The 15552-nt window shown below is 47.0% G+C and overlaps 2 protein-coding genes across 4 annotated transcripts; both read left to right on the top strand.

Annotated features, from left to right (window-relative positions):
- Positions 1 to 43: 43 nt before the first annotated feature.
- sf3b2 (splicing factor 3b, subunit 2) lies at positions 44 to 6046 on the top strand. Its single transcript, XM_086060210.1, has 21 exons — positions 44 to 245; positions 535 to 581; positions 666 to 716; positions 797 to 1012; positions 1083 to 1179; positions 1248 to 1348; positions 1422 to 1530; positions 1618 to 1712; positions 1784 to 1981; positions 2344 to 2466; positions 2584 to 2664; positions 2734 to 2961; positions 3232 to 3381; positions 3455 to 3544; positions 3621 to 3728; positions 4442 to 4549; positions 4626 to 4771; positions 4916 to 5017; positions 5098 to 5197; positions 5281 to 5469; positions 5881 to 6046. Exons 1-21 carry the CDS (start codon positions 116 to 118, stop codon positions 5950 to 5952), a joined length of 2541 nt encoding a protein of 846 aa, XP_085916336.1. The 5' UTR covers positions 44 to 115; the 3' UTR covers positions 5953 to 6046.
- Positions 6047 to 6716: 670 nt separating this feature from the next.
- On the top strand, positions 6717 to 15010 carry pacs1b (phosphofurin acidic cluster sorting protein 1b). Of its 3 annotated transcripts, none has more exons than XM_086059286.1 (24): positions 6717 to 7052; positions 7755 to 7842; positions 7913 to 8002; positions 8063 to 8188; positions 8249 to 8393; positions 8508 to 8599; positions 8689 to 8766; positions 8847 to 8903; positions 8977 to 9137; positions 10063 to 10156; positions 10238 to 10318; positions 10435 to 10565; positions 10806 to 10935; positions 11005 to 11109; positions 11183 to 11289; positions 11386 to 11540; positions 11613 to 11723; positions 12809 to 12911; positions 12985 to 13027; positions 13092 to 13134; positions 13209 to 13347; positions 13416 to 13666; positions 13739 to 13858; positions 13944 to 15010. In XM_086059286.1, the coding sequence occupies exons 1-24, from the start codon at positions 6925 to 6927 to the stop codon at positions 14060 to 14062; spliced, it is 2697 nt and encodes an 898-aa protein (XP_085915412.1). In that variant the 5' UTR covers positions 6717 to 6924; the 3' UTR covers positions 14063 to 15010. The 3 variants fall into 3 exon arrangements, with proteins under 3 accessions (XP_085915412.1, XP_085915411.1, XP_085915413.1); XM_086059285.1 differs by having other exon boundaries at positions 6718 to 7052; positions 8844 to 8903; XM_086059287.1 differs by having other exon boundaries at positions 6720 to 7052; positions 8844 to 8903; positions 10450 to 10565.
- The last annotated feature ends 542 nt before the right edge of the window (positions 15011 to 15552 follow it).

The raw sequence follows: 15552 nt of genomic DNA, 5'->3' as shown, positions 1-15552 counted from the left end.
CGACTACATTTCCCACAGGTCAGTGCGCCTTCTGCCTTCCCGCCATGCATTGCACCACACTGAAGCTCTTTCCCCTGACACGCTCCGCCATTGTTGCATCCATTGAAAGTTCAACATGGCCTCCGACGCGCCACCAGGAGCTGATGTTCACCAGCCCGATTTGGGGAGTGCTATCGCGGCTTTGAATTCTTGGAGCCACCCGGAGCTCCAAGCCAAGCTGGCCGAACTGGGAGCGCCTGTGATGGGTAATTAAAGATTCGGGGGGGAACCGTAGCAAAATGTGGTCGCGACGCTGTGTTTAGCTGAATGTTGCTATGCTAACGATTATAGCTAACTTGTAGCCTGTTTAGCTGTTAAACAAGCAAACTTTTGTCCTCATTTACGATTTGTTGAGCATTTATTTAACACCAAACATCCATGTTATTTAAGTAGTGTACTTATATGGCTCAGTACACTGTGTGTTTACTTATTATGAGCATAGTGAGCTCATTTTGGTTGCGTTCCGATTTTGATGGTGTCTTTTTTTCTGCATAGGTCCAAGGGAAGAGTTGATTGACAGATTGAAAAATTACATGATCCAGGTAAACTCTAAGAATATTCTATGCTATTTTATCATATGTGTGTGTTGATGTGCTCATGTGTTTTGCACACTTTTCCCTCTGTAGACGGGAATACTGTTTGGAAAACCTCATGATGACAATGGAGTAGGCCCTCAGGTACAATTTCCACCTTCTTATTGAATGTTTCCAACAACTCCTTTCTTTGCTTTTTCAATGTCATGTGACCTACACACCAGATGCCTCCTGGGATGGGGGGAATGCTGCACGCGCCGATGAGCATGATGCCCGGCGCCATGCACATGCCCATGGAGGGCTCAGGCATGCCGCCTCCAGGCCTTTTGCAAGATGACCAGCTGAAGATGGCTCAGCATAGGGCGGCCATGGTGATGCAGCAGGAGGAGCACGATTCCCGTGTCATGGAGGACCAGGACCTGCTTGAGCAGCAAAACCGGGTAAGGGGAATAGACGCAAAGATATGGTTGAAGAGCCAACGTGATGTCACGTAACTTGTTTAAATCTCAGGCTGCCATGCTGTTGGAGCAGGAACGCCACCAGGACATGGTCAAGATGCAGCAGGGTTCGGTGGGCAGGCCGATGCCCCCTGTCACCGCAGTTCAAAGTATGTAGGTGTACTTTTTCATGTAGAATACCCTTTGTTCTCTAATGACTTGCTTGTGTGTCCTTCAGTTACTTTGGATCCTCATGGTGCGCTGCCGCCGGGCATCGCAATGCTGGCTGCCCAGCGGCATAGATTGCCACCACCGCCCCCGGGTGAGGACAACAGGGAGGTGAGCAACCTGCAATAAGCAACTGAGGAACATAATGTTGCACAACAATTTGACGTGTGATGTCCCGTTCAAGGCCTGGCAGGGTGACGAGATAATTATTGGGGGACCCAAGATCCCTCAAGCCTTGGAGAAGATCCTGCAGCTAAAGGAGATCCGACAGGAGCAGCACGTGGACCCTGCAGGTTGATATACTGCAGCTGCTTAATAACAACGACGTCATTCTTTGCCAGGATTCATGATGAAGACCGTCTTGTGTTTTCCACCTGCAGAAGCAGCAGAAGACGACGCGCACATGGGCGGCAGCAACTCCGCGTTTGGAGCGCTGGAGGGGGGAGACGATGACAGCCGCATGTCCAAGAAGGATGTGAGTCGTCTTCCTTTCAGGAGGTCAGTCACTTTGCTTGGCTCAGTTGTAACATGAGCTCGTCACCGCAGAAAAACCGCCGGCGCAGGAACCGCAAGAAGAAGAGCAAGGGCAAGCAGGCTCAGGAGAAGAAGGAGCAAGGCAAGGGAAAGGAGGAGAGCAGCGAGAAGGACGAGGAACAGGAAGTGGAAATCGAATATGTCGCAGAGGAGCCAGACGTGTACGACTCCAGCTACATCATCTTCAAACGCATCTTTGATGCCTTCACGGTAAGTCCATGTGATTGTCTGGCGTAGAATGTAGGGCTTGATTGATATGGATTGTTTTGTAAGGCGATGCTAATTCCGATGTTTGGCAGAAGAAAAAATCTGCTAACCGGTTATTCTGCTGATTAAAAAAAAAACAGATGTCAAAACATATCATCAAATGGCGTAATGACATCATTCTGAATGACACACTGAACAGCATTTACTGTTTCATGAGAAAGGAAGAATATATGGCATTTAATTGGCAAAATACTATCTGGTTATGGTTATTTTAAAAAGGCCTGATATCAACTGAATAAAACCGGCTGACTGATTAATCGACCAGGCTCTAGACAAAGGAACATAATGAACCATTTGATTTACAGCTCACTGACGATTTGAAGAAGGAAAAGGAGAAGGAGCCCGAAAAAGCAGAAAAGCAGGAAATTGGCTTCCTGAGGAAGAAAGGCTTCGAGTTGGAGAGAAGAGACAGCGATGACAGCGACGAGGTTTGACCGTTGTCCTTTTCATGTCATTTCATGTCACTTTTCATTCACACGTCAGTTTGGTTCCAGAATGAAAAATAGTTAGTCAAGTTGTTGTTTTTTGTGCCCCCAACTCAACAGGATGCCCGCCCAGATGTTCCCAAGTTGTCCAAGAAGAAGTTGAGGAGGATGAATCGTCTCACAGTGGCCGAGCTCAAGCAGGTAAGCCACGCCTCCTCCCCTTCGGTAGAGGCGGGTCGATGACCACGACGTGTTCTGCCCCCCCCCCAGTTGGTAGACCGTCCGGACGTGGTGGAAATGCATGACGTTACAGCGCAGGAGCCCAAGCTGCTGGTCCACCTCAAGGCCACCCGGAATACAGTGCCGGTTCCTCGCCACTGGTGCTTCAAGCGCAAGTACCTTCAGGGCAAGAGAGGAATTGAGAAGCCACCGTTCCAGCTCCCAGAATTCATCAGAAGGACTGGCATCCAGGAGATGAGGGAGGCCCTGCAGGAAAAGGTTGGTTGGGCCAGATCACCATTGCTGGCTTTATGAATTTGGGTACCATTCGTGCTTTCCTTTTCAGTCGGCAATAGAAAATCAAATATCGGAAAAGTGACACATTTTTCACAATTTAATTGTAAGGGACAAATCTAATGAATCTAATTGAATCAGTCAAATTTACGTGACTCGGTCTAATATCCTCTTCTGAAATGACAAATCTGTAACTTCTTCCCTTTTGAAAATAAAATAAATGAATGATACAAATACTTTTATTGTGTTTTGCAGGAGGATGCCAAAACTATGAAGACCAAAATGAGGGAGAAAGTTCGTCCCAAGATGGGCAAGATTGACATTGACTATCAAAAACTTCACGACGCCTTCTTTAAGTGGCAGATCAAACCCAAGCTGACCATCCACGGAGACCTTTACTATGAGGTAATAACATCGGCGCCACCGCTTGTCATATGCTGCCTGGCAGTGTCGCTGACTGTGCTTACTGTTCATATAGGGTAAAGAGTTCGAGACCCGCCTGAAGGAGAAGAAGCCAGGCGACCTTTCTGAGGAGCTGCGCATCGCGCTGGGAATGCCGGTCGGCCCTGTGAGTTTCTGTCCCGTCGGCTCCTTGTGGCAATGTTGAGCATTTGGCATCGGCTTATGTTTGTCCCCTTTCCCAGAACTCCCACAAGGTCCCTCCCCCCTGGCTGATCGCCATGCAGAGGTATGGCCCCCCTCCGTCATACCCCAACCTCAAGATTCCTGGACTCAACTCACCCATTCCGGAGGTATCAAGCAGCATTACCAGAGAATTTGCAGTAGTGCCTTAAGATACAAATGAACAGACTTGCAAGGTTTTAGAGAAGCGAGCTGTTGATGGTCTGATTTCATGCTTCATTGATATCTTGACATGAAATAGTGATTGTACTTGGAGGAATAAAAAAAATCGCCAGTGTTGGCTCACGTTTTTGTCTTCAAAACGTGTTACCATAGCTAAATATAACAACTGGGGAAATAAAGGAACTTTTTTTTATTTATTTATTTTTAGATCAGACGGATCATTTTTGAAAGCCAGAAGCAGTTTTTTTTTTCTTCAGCTTGCACAAGACTCAAATCATTATTGTAGCTTACAAGGTCAAACAATTCTAGAGATTATGAACTACGGAATATTTTGCTTCTCCAAGCCTTTTGCATCATCATTGTTAATGTTCCCTGCTTCACATTCCTCCATGTCGCTGTTGTCTTTCTTTATTTATTTTTACCTTATAAGACGTCAAGTTCTCAGTCAATCAAGATCTCAGCCACAGTTTACTTTGCTTCACTTTAATTGTAGTATTTTACATTGTGTCATCTTTTGCAGGATTAAAATATACATATATATTATTTTGACAACATTAGTAGAAAGTATGATATTGTCAAATGTATGGCGCAAGAGTTCTTTGGAATATAAACACTAAAGTTAAGTACAATTACCTGACACCTTCTTTCACCTTTTCTTCAGAACTGCACGTTCGGTTACCACGCAGGCGGCTGGGGGAAGCCCCCCGTGGACGAGATGGGCAAGCCGCTTTACGGCGACGTGTTTGGGACCAACTCGGCTGACTTCCAGGTGAGTCGGCGCTGCTTCCGGCGTGAAGGGTCTCTTGTGAAGATGTACGCTCAAATGGGCTGGCTGATGCGAGCAGGCCAAAGCGGAGGAGGAGGAAGTGGACCGCACGCCGTGGGGCGAGCTAGAGCCTTCTGATGAGGAGTCTTCTGAGGAAGAGGAAGAGGAGGAGGAGAGCGATGAGGAGAAGCCGGACGAGACGGGATTCTTCACACCAGCGGACAGGTAGAAAGCCACGGGGTGGCATTATTACGTTCATTTACATTAGACAGATCTCACAGTAACAAATGTCACAAAGTGTACACATTAATCTCGTGTCATTTGTGAGGTATAGGGAATCAATATTTATATATTTTTTCTTATTTGCAGCGGGCTGATCACGCCAGGAGGTTTCTCGTCCGTTCCCGCCGGCATGGAGACCCCTGAACTCATCGAGCTGAGAAAGAAAAAGATTGAGGAGGCAATGGATGGGTGAGAGATGTTCCCACCGGTCTCTCTCTCTCTCTCTCTTTCTCTTTTTTTTTTGCTTGAACTTATTCTTCTCCTTACAGTAACGAGACGCCACAGTTGTTTACCGTCCTTCCAGAGAGACGAACTGGCCCAGTGGGCGCCGCTATGATGGCCTCCACGCACATCTACGACATGTCAGCGGTGAGCGACGAGCACACGCGCATACTTTCTACTTATTTATTCGTTTGTGCCAGGAGGTTTTATGGGCTCGTTTGTACCCCCAGGCCATGGCGGGGCGCAAGGCCGGCATCGGTGATACTCACGGCGTGGAGGTGGCGCTGGCGCCCGACGAGTTGGAGCTGGACCCGATGGCTATGACTCAGAAGTATGAGGAACATGTGCGCGAGCAGCAGGCGCAGGTGGAGAAGGAGGACTTCAGCGACATGGTGGCTGAACACGCCGCCAAACAGAAGGTAACCAACAAAATGAGGACGATGATGATGATCGTAGATTCTTCTTCTTCTTCTTTTCTTTTTTTTTTTTTGAACATGCAATACAAAAAATGTAAAGTCTATATTATAGGCTTCCCATACTGCCGGACCTAAAAAGAGAAGTTTTAATACTTAATTTGATTATTCCCTTTCAACTTTGCCTCAGTAACATAAATTATTCATCAAGTAATGCAATCCCACATACATATTATAAACTATGCATCATTTTCACAAAAATACCTATACCATATATAAACACGAAGACATGCAGCACTCAGTCATTTGTTCTTCACTGTCTTAACAACTGTACATATCTGTCCTCCCATTATCTTGTGGCCTATATTTTAATGATGATGATGATGCCATGCCTCACAATGCCCTTGTGATCCCCAGCAAAAGAAGAGGAAGGCTCAACCACAGGACACGCGAGGCGGTGCCAAGAAATACAAAGAGTTCAAGTTCTAGACAAGAAGATGTCATTTTATTTCTTTTTTTCATAATTGTGAGAACCCTGTTATGGTTACTGTTTTTTGTAAATAAACTCCATCCAACCAAACAATGCTATTTTCCCCTGACAGTTTTTTATTATTATATATTTTTTTTGTGTTCAGTCTGAGGTGCATACACAAACACACGCATAAACACAATGTGATGTTTCTTCTACAACAGCGGTGCTCAAGTTCGGTTCTCGAGAGCCCCTATCCAACCTGTTCTCCATGTTTCTCTCCACTAACACACCTAATTCATGATCAGGATCGTTATCAGGCTTCTGCAAAGCTTGCTGATGAGCTGATCATTAGATTCGACTGTGCTGCAGGAGGGAAACATGGAAAACAGGCTGGAGCACCCCTGTTCTACAACTACTGGCTGACTGCCTGCTAACAAGTGTACACTTGATGGACTTGGCATCACCTGATACGTCTTAGAATGAAAGGTGACCCTGTTCGGATTATCTGTTAACCAACTCTAATCGTCTCCTAATCACCTCTTCAATGGATAAAGTGTGATTCAAATTCCTTGTGGGTGGCCACGCCCTCCACATGACAGGAAGCAGCGATCTTAACAAAAAATTTTTTTAATTTTCCACTGTTTTTCAACGTGCAAAGCGTGTTAGCTATTTGTTTCTTGTGTATTTTTTTTATTCGTGCTCAAAAGAAACTCAATGTCTGAACTCGTTTTTCTGCTTTTAATGAACTGTAGGGGGCATGTCGAGCACGAGAGCGCGCACGGTCCCCACGCACGTTCGCCTAGCAGCGGCGCGCGCTCTCTGTGATTTCCGCTTCCTGCGAGCTCTCCGAACGTGCTCGACGCCGACGGCACTGCTTGCTGCTTGGCGGCCATTAGCGCGCGCGCACGCTACCTTCGTCGAGTGCGGAAAGGGAAAACGCGGAGGAGGAAGCGGAGAGGACGGCGGGCGAGCCTCCTGTGAAAGCCAGCATGGAGCGAGGCTTAGGGGGGCTGCCGCAGCCCTCCAAGCCTGTCAGCATCTCATCGAACCGGCCGGTTCACATGAACTTGTTCGCCACCTGGGAAGTGGACCGTTCCTCGCCCAGTTGCGTGCCCAGGTACTAGGAGAAGTGGGGTGAGCTCATCGAGGGAAACGGTGATGGTCGTGGGAGGTCACCTTTTGTTTACCTGCCACATCCTTTTCGTGTGCGTCACGTGACCCCCAAATTATCTGCGCTGACGTTAACGTGCAGTCTTTCTCGTCAATGACATCATATGGTAATGACTAATTCCACCCTGGCGTATATGCAACACACGCATATGTGTAGGTCGCGTAAACTGCTGGTTACAGCCTGTTGCCATGACAACGCAGCCTTTCAACCCGAGGCGTCCAAGATGGCTGTCTACATTTTGTTGTTTAGAGAACTGTCCTTCTGCTTGTGTTGTCGCAACACCCCAACCACTTCCTGTTTACCGAGACTTTCGTGCTGCTCTTACAGGAAGTGATGTTGACCTATTGTGATTGGTTGCCTGCTCACACTGGCCTCTGACCTCAAGGTGGTCTTATGATGTGTCATGTACATGGAGCAACTATCCGCTGCATATTGTGGTTCATTATTTGTAAATGTATTTTTACTACAATATTTGGAGGTGGCCTCTAATAGCTCAGACATCATGAAAACAGTTGTTTTACTAATGGGGTTAATTTTAACTGCAATTGTGAGACCATCACCAGACTATTAAGCAAGTCACACGTGAGAGTTAGCTCCGTGTTTCGATGTCATATGATCATCTGACTCTTGCGGTGTGTGCTGCGTCAGACTCTTTAGCTTGACCCTGAAGAAGCTGGTCCTGCTCAAGGAGTTGGACAAAGACCTCACCTCGGTGGTCGTTGCCGTCAAACTGCAGGTAAGCGCGCACATGTCACATTTGGGCGTGTGCACACTTGCTGGTGTTTTCCCCCGTGCGATGTGTTCAGGGTTCCAAGCGGATCCTTCGCTCCAACGAGATCGTTCTATCGGCGGCGGGCCTGACGGAGACCGATCTTCAGCTCACCTTCTCTCTGCAGGTAAACATCACACTGCTTTCCAACTCACTGTTAGCCGATTTACTCTTGTTGTGTTTGCAGTACCCTCACTTCTTGAAGAGGGATGCCAACAAGCTGCAGATCATGCTCCAGCGCCGTAAGCGCTACAAGAACCGGACCATCCTGGGCTACAAGACGCTCGCCCTGGGCCTTATCAACATGGCGGAGGTACGTCGCCGCTACTAGTTTGCGAGCGCTTGAAGAGCGTGACCGCGTCTCCTCGCGCAGGTGATGCAGCACCCGAGTGAGGGCGCCCAGGTCCTTGGCCTGCACAGCCAGCTGAAGGACGCCTCTCTTCCCGTGGCCGAGATGCGCGTCTACTCGCTGTCCAGCCAGCCCATCGACCACGAGGGACCCAAGGCCAAGATGTCAGGTATGGCCTCCATATTGTCCAATGATGCCAACTTAGCTTTTTTTTGTTGCAAGATTTAGCATTTTTTTAGACTTTCATAGCAATCGTTTTTCCAATGAGTCTCTTTCTGTCCAGACCGATCTCCAGACATCGACAACTACTCCGAGGAGGAAGAGGAGAGCTACTCGTCTGAGCAGGAGGGCAGCGATGATCCCATCCACGGACAAGTAGGCAGCACAAACCTTTTGGAAGCACTTCCTTGTTTTGCCCGTTAGCCTCGTTTAGCATCCGACGTTTCTCGTACTGTCCCTTTAAGTATCTGTTCGATGAAGATGAGGAAGTGAGGAAGAAAAAACCCAGGCGCAAGCTAGCGTCCAACGCCGCCATCACTAGGGTGAGCACTTGCACACTTTGGAAATCCTCTTGATCTTTTTTAATCTTCGTAATTTTCGACTTCATCTTGGCTTGCAGCAGCCAAACATCAAGCAGAAATTCGTGGCCTTGCTCAAGAGGTTCAAAGTCACCGATGAGGTACGTATGGATGACGGAGGGAGGAAGTGTCATGGTTTGTGGCTCACCTGTGTGCCCTCACTGTTACGTCCAGGTGGGCTTCGGGCTGGAGCACGTGTCCAGGGAGCAGATCCAGGAGGTGGAGGAGGACTTGGACGAGCTCTATGATAGCCTGGAGATGTACAACCCAAGCGACAGCGGGCCCGACATGGAGGAGACCGACAGCATCATGAGCACGCCCAAACCTAAACTCAGGTAACAGCTCCCCCTTTTGGACCAGAGTGATAACCACAACATAAAACCCCACCAACTATGTGTTTTTTAAATTAGGAGAATAACACTCAATTTTATGTAGGAAAACGTTGTTTAACAATTAAATAGAATGTAAAAAATGTAACCGTTCTAATGAAATGCTTCAATTTAATTTATGTTGTTTTTTTCTGGTGTACCCACATTGGCCAAGGGGGGGCAGTATATAACAGTCAAGCAGACACAAACGAAGAAGAATACCATGTAAATGACTCAGTAAGCTGCTGTATTGGTCGTTTTTCCTAGAGGACAAATATCATACCATAGAGGACAAATAATATGGGTTGTTCAAATATCCGTTGTTTAAGGGGTTATGACATATGACTATCAATGCTAAGTCTGTCAATGGTGTTTTTTTATTATGTGTTAACAATAAACAAGCAGGGGCATTCTTAAGTTGTTTTGTATGTTTAATTTGACAGCTAATTGGGAGTGGCATTAAGCAGTTTGAAGCCTCTTTTTAAAGAATATCTCCTTTTTGCCAAACTGCTGATTATTCTGAAGTTTAGTTTAGTCCAAGCAGAAAATCTCAAGACACTGTATGTATATTTTTTTGTGGCACCTTTTACCAGCTATTTGCTGAAAAACTCCCTTATTTGCCTTTTTGTGTGTGTTCTGAAATGCCCCATGATCACAAGATGCCACTTAGACTTGTTTAATAGGAAAGTAGTACGTTGTGTTCAAGGAGTACGCTAAAGTGATATCCCTAGACCAGGGGTGCATGTACATGTGCACATTTTTTCTCTCCAAATCAAATAATCTAGAAGCCATTTATTATTGAGGGTAATAATAATATTATAAGATGAGTTTGAAATGCAAATAGCATATCCACAGCCAGAAGCGGGCAGTGTTAAATGCTCTTTGTGTGCAGGCCCTTCTTCGAGGGCATGTCTCAGTCCAGCTCCCAGACGGAGATTGGAAGTCTGAACAGCAAAGGCAGTTTGGGCCGGGATACTCTGAGTCCGGTATGTTAGTATGGGGGTCTTAAGAGGCTCATTTCATGTGTTTGTGTGCGCGTCATATGCTGAGTACTGTTCTGCCAACAGGGGGAGCCACCTCTGGCGGATAAGATGAAAACATCCCGCAGCCGCATCCTGGACGAGGCGCTGTCAGAAAGCGAGACGCTGGTATGAACTTTATACTGAGGGTTTGCGTGTGTTTATTGAGATTTTATGTTGTTTTGCAACACATCAAGCTCTGTAGACTGTTGATTACTCTTGTGATTGCATTACCCTAAATACAGTTGGTGTGTATGCAGGAAGGGGCAGAACAGGAGCTGCTCGTTGATGCTGCGCCCAGCATCACGGTGTCTGTGGCGGAGAAACCCCGTACGCCCATGAAGACCGGCAAAAGTGAAAGCCAACCATCGCCACGGTAACCAGGAAGTGGCCATGTTGGGCCAGCATTGTTGCACTACACCAAACCCTAATAGACCCTTTTGCCATGAGTTTACACTTACTTCCTGGTGGCAAAAGTTCAAGACGTCTTTCTCATAGTACACAAACCCTTCCAGTGTGATTGAGAGTTTGAATGTGTGACTGGAAGCTAACTGGAAGTACCCTTGGCTGACCCGCCCAAGTATTAACATGGTGTGGGAAACACTGGGCTATGCAGGTTGGACGGAGGGCACACCCCCTCCAGGCAGAAGCGCAGCAGCAGCACGCCCGTCAAGTCCAAAGCGCCGAGCGAGCGCGCCAACAGCTCCGACTCGGAGAGGTCACCCGAGCTGGGACACGGCACGCCGGTAAACATGGCCGCTCGTTACCGCTTCGCTTTTCTCCATTTTAAACCAAGTGCTCACACGTGCGCGTAGGTGCTGAGGAAGGCAATGTACGACCAGCTCAACCACATCCTGTTGGCTGACTCGGCCCTCCCAGAGAGCCTCATCCTGGTCAACGGCGCAGACTGGCAGGGGCAGGTAGGCCCACTGACGCTTCTGCGCCCACCTTTTTCCCTTGAATGTGTTTGCATATCTTTCATTTTTGTGTCAGTACGTGCTGGAACAGCTGCAGGTGCACAAGCAGCCGGTGGTGTGCACGTGCTCGCCTGCCGAGATCCAGGCCGTCCTGTCGGCCATTCTCACACGCATCCAGAAGTTGTGAGTACACGTGTGGCACCACACACCTTGGATATGTCGTGAAAATAAAATCAACGTCTCGACATAATCGAAACTTGTTTGTGTTTGTCCACGCAGCTGCAACTGTAACGCTTCCATGCCACGCGCAGTGAAGGTGGCGGCGGTTGGCAGCCAGAGTTACCTGGCCGCCATCTTGCAATTCTTTGTGACGCAGTTGGCCAACAAGACGTCGGACTGGCTCAATCACATGCGCTTCCTGGTGGTTCCTCTGGGTACGGCGCCATGCTGGAGCTTGTTAGGCCCCGCCCACTGCATCTCATAACATCCTCGCATTCCCTTCTCAGGTTCGCATCCCGTCGCCAAGCATCTGGGCGCCCTGGACAACCGCTACAACTCCTCCTTTCTGGACAGCGCTTGGCGAGATGTCTTCAGCCGTACCGAGCCTCCTCCCACAGGTAAAGTCTTGCCAGTGATGTCATCAGTCAGGCGTCTGTGTTGTCCAGACCAGACCCAGGCTCTTTTGACCTGAGGCGTATCTTGTTCAGAAACCAGAAGCTCCCTTGTGTAAGATTATCCATTTTATTTCTGTCTTGTTTGCAGGAAAGCTGCGTCACTAATAACAATGTGCAACCATATAAAACTTAGTATAATAAAAGCATACAAAAATGTGCAAAGGAGTCACTGTAACACAATTTAGCAATAATAATTATGATGAAAATATAAAATGTATTTGTGCTTCATGTTCTGATGAATTTGCTCTTAATTTGGAACGAAACGTTTACTATTCTTGTCACCAACGTCCAACATGAAACACTACTGCCACCTAGTGGCAGAAAATTTACCTTAACACAAGTTTGTGATTCAATGTTTCATCCTCGTAGTACATCTGCTTAACTTCAAATCATTTCATGAATTACAGTAAAATTACTGTATCAGTGAACTAAAAGATTTGTATAAAAAGCTAGATTTAAAACAGATCAAATGTGCTTGCGAGTTAACAGTAGAAATCATGCAATTATTTACGATTAAAATTTGTAATCGACTGACAGCCTTAATATAAAGGTACACTGTATACTATACATCACTGCTGTCGGGCTGGAAACTTGTAACTGCAAAATAGTCACTTTTCAGGAGGCTTGTTCAACCATTAACATTGCATCCTTAAAGAGACAAAGCCATTTTCAAGATTTTAGATAGGTAAACAATTTGTAAAAATTGCACCCACACATGTGGAATGACCATTAGTGTAAATGTTTTAAAAATATGAATTTTACCAAATTGTGACTTACGAGGTTTCGGCCTGATGGCAGCGATATGCATGTATGTGTGCATGAGTGTCTATATGTGGTGGGATGTGGGCATTCAATTTGTATTAAGTTGCATTAAAAAGTGCATTAAAAATCAATTGAATTTGCTGACACCAGCAGAAACCCTGTAGTACAGATACGGAGTAAATAATTTACAGTATATGTTGTGACTATCAAGGTTGTATGACTTACATCGACTTGCGTGAAATTTAATTTATTCCACGTACATTCAGACCAACTGGATGTGGCAGGAAGAATCGCTCAGTACATCAGCGGCGCCACGCTCACGCACCAACTTCCCATCGCCGAGGCTATGCTCACCTGCAAACACAGGACGTGAGTTACTCGCCAACCTGCCATACACACGCCCCTTCCTGGGCGCTCAGTAATGGCTGATGTCTCTCTGCAGGCAAGAGGAAGACTCCTACCAGAAGTTTATTCCCTTCATCGGTGTAAGCACTCTCATCTTTCGCCCTCTGGTTGGCTGTTTCACTGACATCACTTCCTGTTTTGCAGGTGGTCAAGGTGGGCGTGATCGAGTCTGGACCCTCACTGGCTGGTGAGTAAAAACACCAGCATGGCCCCCTCCACTTGATGACATCATAGTCTCACTTGATTTTCATGGTTGTCAAGGTGACACAGAGGAGGGCGTAGCTGTGAGTTTGGCCGTCCCTTCCTCGTCCCCTCCCTCCCACGGCTCCCCCGCAGGGATGATCAAGGAGGCGGCCACTCCCCCTTCCTCCCCGTCCATGGGGAGCGTCTCCGTGCAGGGGTAAGAATGTTACCGCAAGACCACGTGCACGCCCGCTGCTCCGCTAACAGGCGGCTACTCACTCCCAGGAGTCCCGGCATGTCACACGGCGTGGACGCCATCGGCCTGCAGGTGGACTACTGGTTGGCGTCGCTGGCTGAGAAGAGGCGGGAAGGCGAGCGGCGCGACACAGCGTGCAAGAACACGCTGAAGAGCGCCTTCCGCTCGCTGCAGGTCAGCAGGCTACCGGGCGGCGGCGCCGGTGCGGGGGGCGAGCCTCACGGTGTTCAGTTCAGCACGATGGCCATGACGGTGGTGACCAAGGAGAAGAACAAGAAAGGTGCGAGGGAAGTCCAAATGCTCGTGTCGTCATTCGGAATGTTCTGCTCACGTGGTGTCTCTTGTTCCCTAGTGGCCACCATCTTCCTGGGAAAGAAGCCCAAAGAGAAGGAGGTGGACTCCAAGAGTCAAGTGATCGAAGGCATCAGTCGCCTCATCTGCTCGGCCAAACAGCAGCAGACCATCCTGAAAGGTAACCACAACAGCACCGTTTCAAAACAAGACAAATCGATGGACTCACAACGGTGCTATTTTGAACGCTGACTATTTTCCTTCAGTATCCGTCGACGGTGTCGAATGGAACGACGTCAAGTTCTTCCAGCTGGCCGCGCAGTGGCCCACTCACGTCAAATACCTTCCTGTCGGACTTTTCGGTTACACCAAGCCCCCCTCCTAGATGGCAGCGGTGGTCCACTGGGCACCCCGGCTTGACCTTTGCCCCTCCTCCATCCTGCACACACGTTGCGCTTTATGCAATCCAGATGACCTGTCACATTCCTTACGCTTTCCTCATCACAGCAAGGCCCCTTAGTGTGAGAGCTCAAGTACTACAGTGTTCCCCCGCTGGTTGACGCCCCCCCCCCCCCAAAAAAATAAATTAAAAAAAATTGTTTATTATTGCCCATAGCAGCCACAAGATGGTAGCAAAGCACTACATTTCTATTAAACAGGACTGTTGCCTGACTAAATTAAGCAGGGAGGTAATTATTTTTGCAAACAATGAAGAATATGTTTAAAAGAAAAAAAAATCTGTGAATTAGTGAATCACGACTGCAGGGGAACACTGTACATTGAAAGTGGCTATGTATGCGTAAGAATGTATCTTCCATGGCACAGAACAGGTTTGCCACGCCACTGTGTGTGTATGTTGTATTGCGTGAATAAGAAACATGGCGTCTGTGTTTCATCGAAACGAAGGATTCCAAAGTGGTTGACAAAAAAAAAAAAACGACCGTGAACATTAGTGCTGTCTAAATGTCTGAAAGGCCATGTGGGTAAATTCATGCAAAAGAAAAGAAAACAAGAAGTCGATGTTTTTGGTGAGTTCCCTCGGTGCTGAAAAGTGTTCTCTGTGCTTTAAGTCCACGTTTCTCTTGTTGTTGCTTGTAAATGGGCTCTGGTTGTTTGTTGTGACGTGTGGAGAGATGTTTTGCACATTAGCCGTTGTCTCTTCAGCGTTTTGCCTCCAACAATAATAATAAGAATGGTGATGATGCTTGTACATATATGACATTGTTTCATGTTTTGTAGGACTGCTTTTTCATGGTTGCATTTGTCAGTCAAACACAAGTGAATGGAAAGTGCTTGTTTTGTTTTGTTGAATCAAAAAGATGGCACATTTGGATATGGTGTGAGCCTGTGTTTGTACACGTTGTTTACAATACATATAATTTAGATAAAAATGTGTGCATTTATGTATGTTTGGCTTTAGCCGTACTTTTACTTAACAGGTAGAGACGAGCTTGTTTACCTGCCGGTTGAGTAGAAGCACCTGTGGCTAAAGCCAATCTGTGGCAGGGTTTTTACTTTCTGAACCTGGATTTTTTTTAACTTCTGTAGGCTACTGTAAACATACAATTTGCGGAAGTAGGTATACAGATTTTTATTTTTATTGGCAAGTATACTGTAATACAAAAATTAGTGGTGTCCAGTGATTTTTTTTTTTCTCCTGCTCCAACGCACCTGTTTCCAATGAACAGGATCGTTATTAGGCTTATGCAGAGCTTGCTGATGGGCTGCAGGTGTAGGGGAACATCCAAAACCTGCAGGACCCCAGCCCTCGAGGACCGATTTTGGACAGCACTACTTTACATACCATCAATAAACAAAAAATAATAAACTATTCAAAGAATTAAAGTCAAAGAAAAATATTACTAGTTCACATTT

The sequence above is a fragment of the Leptonotus elevatus genome, chromosome 17, assembly GCF_054856555.1.
Source record: "Leptonotus elevatus isolate MCC_2025b chromosome 17, RoL_Lele_1.0, whole genome shotgun sequence".
NCBI classification, from domain to species: domain Eukaryota; kingdom Metazoa; phylum Chordata; class Actinopteri; order Syngnathiformes; family Syngnathidae; genus Leptonotus; species Leptonotus elevatus.
The sequence above is the reverse complement of the archived record's forward strand: the minus strand, read 5'-3'. Positions and strand labels throughout refer to the sequence as shown.

What these genes read in the sequence shown, in the direction of transcription:
- sf3b2 (XM_086060210.1), top strand. Translation starts at nt 116, where the DNA reads ATGGCCTCCGACGCGCCACCAGGAGCTGATGTTCACCAGCCCGATTTG. An exon ending in CGGGTGAGGACAACAGGGAG is followed by an intron (nt 1,349 to 1,421) that starts GTGAGCAACCTG and finishes GTCCCGTTCAAG; the next exon opens with GCCTGGCAGGGTGACGAGAT. An exon ending in ATTGAGGAGGCAATGGATGG is followed by an intron (nt 5,018 to 5,097) that starts GTGAGAGATGTT and finishes TTCTCCTTACAG; the next exon opens with TAACGAGACGCCACAGTTGT.
- pacs1b (XM_086059285.1), top strand. Translation starts at nt 6,925, where the DNA reads ATGGAGCGAGGCTTAGGGGGGCTGCCGCAGCCCTCCAAGCCTGTCAGC. An exon ending in GCGCAGACTGGCAGGGGCAG is followed by an intron (nt 11,110 to 11,182) that starts GTAGGCCCACTG and finishes TTTTTGTGTCAG; the next exon opens with TACGTGCTGGAACAGCTGCA. An exon ending in TACCGAGCCTCCTCCCACAG is followed by an intron (nt 11,724 to 12,808) that starts GTAAAGTCTTGC and finishes ACGTACATTCAG; the next exon opens with ACCAACTGGATGTGGCAGGA.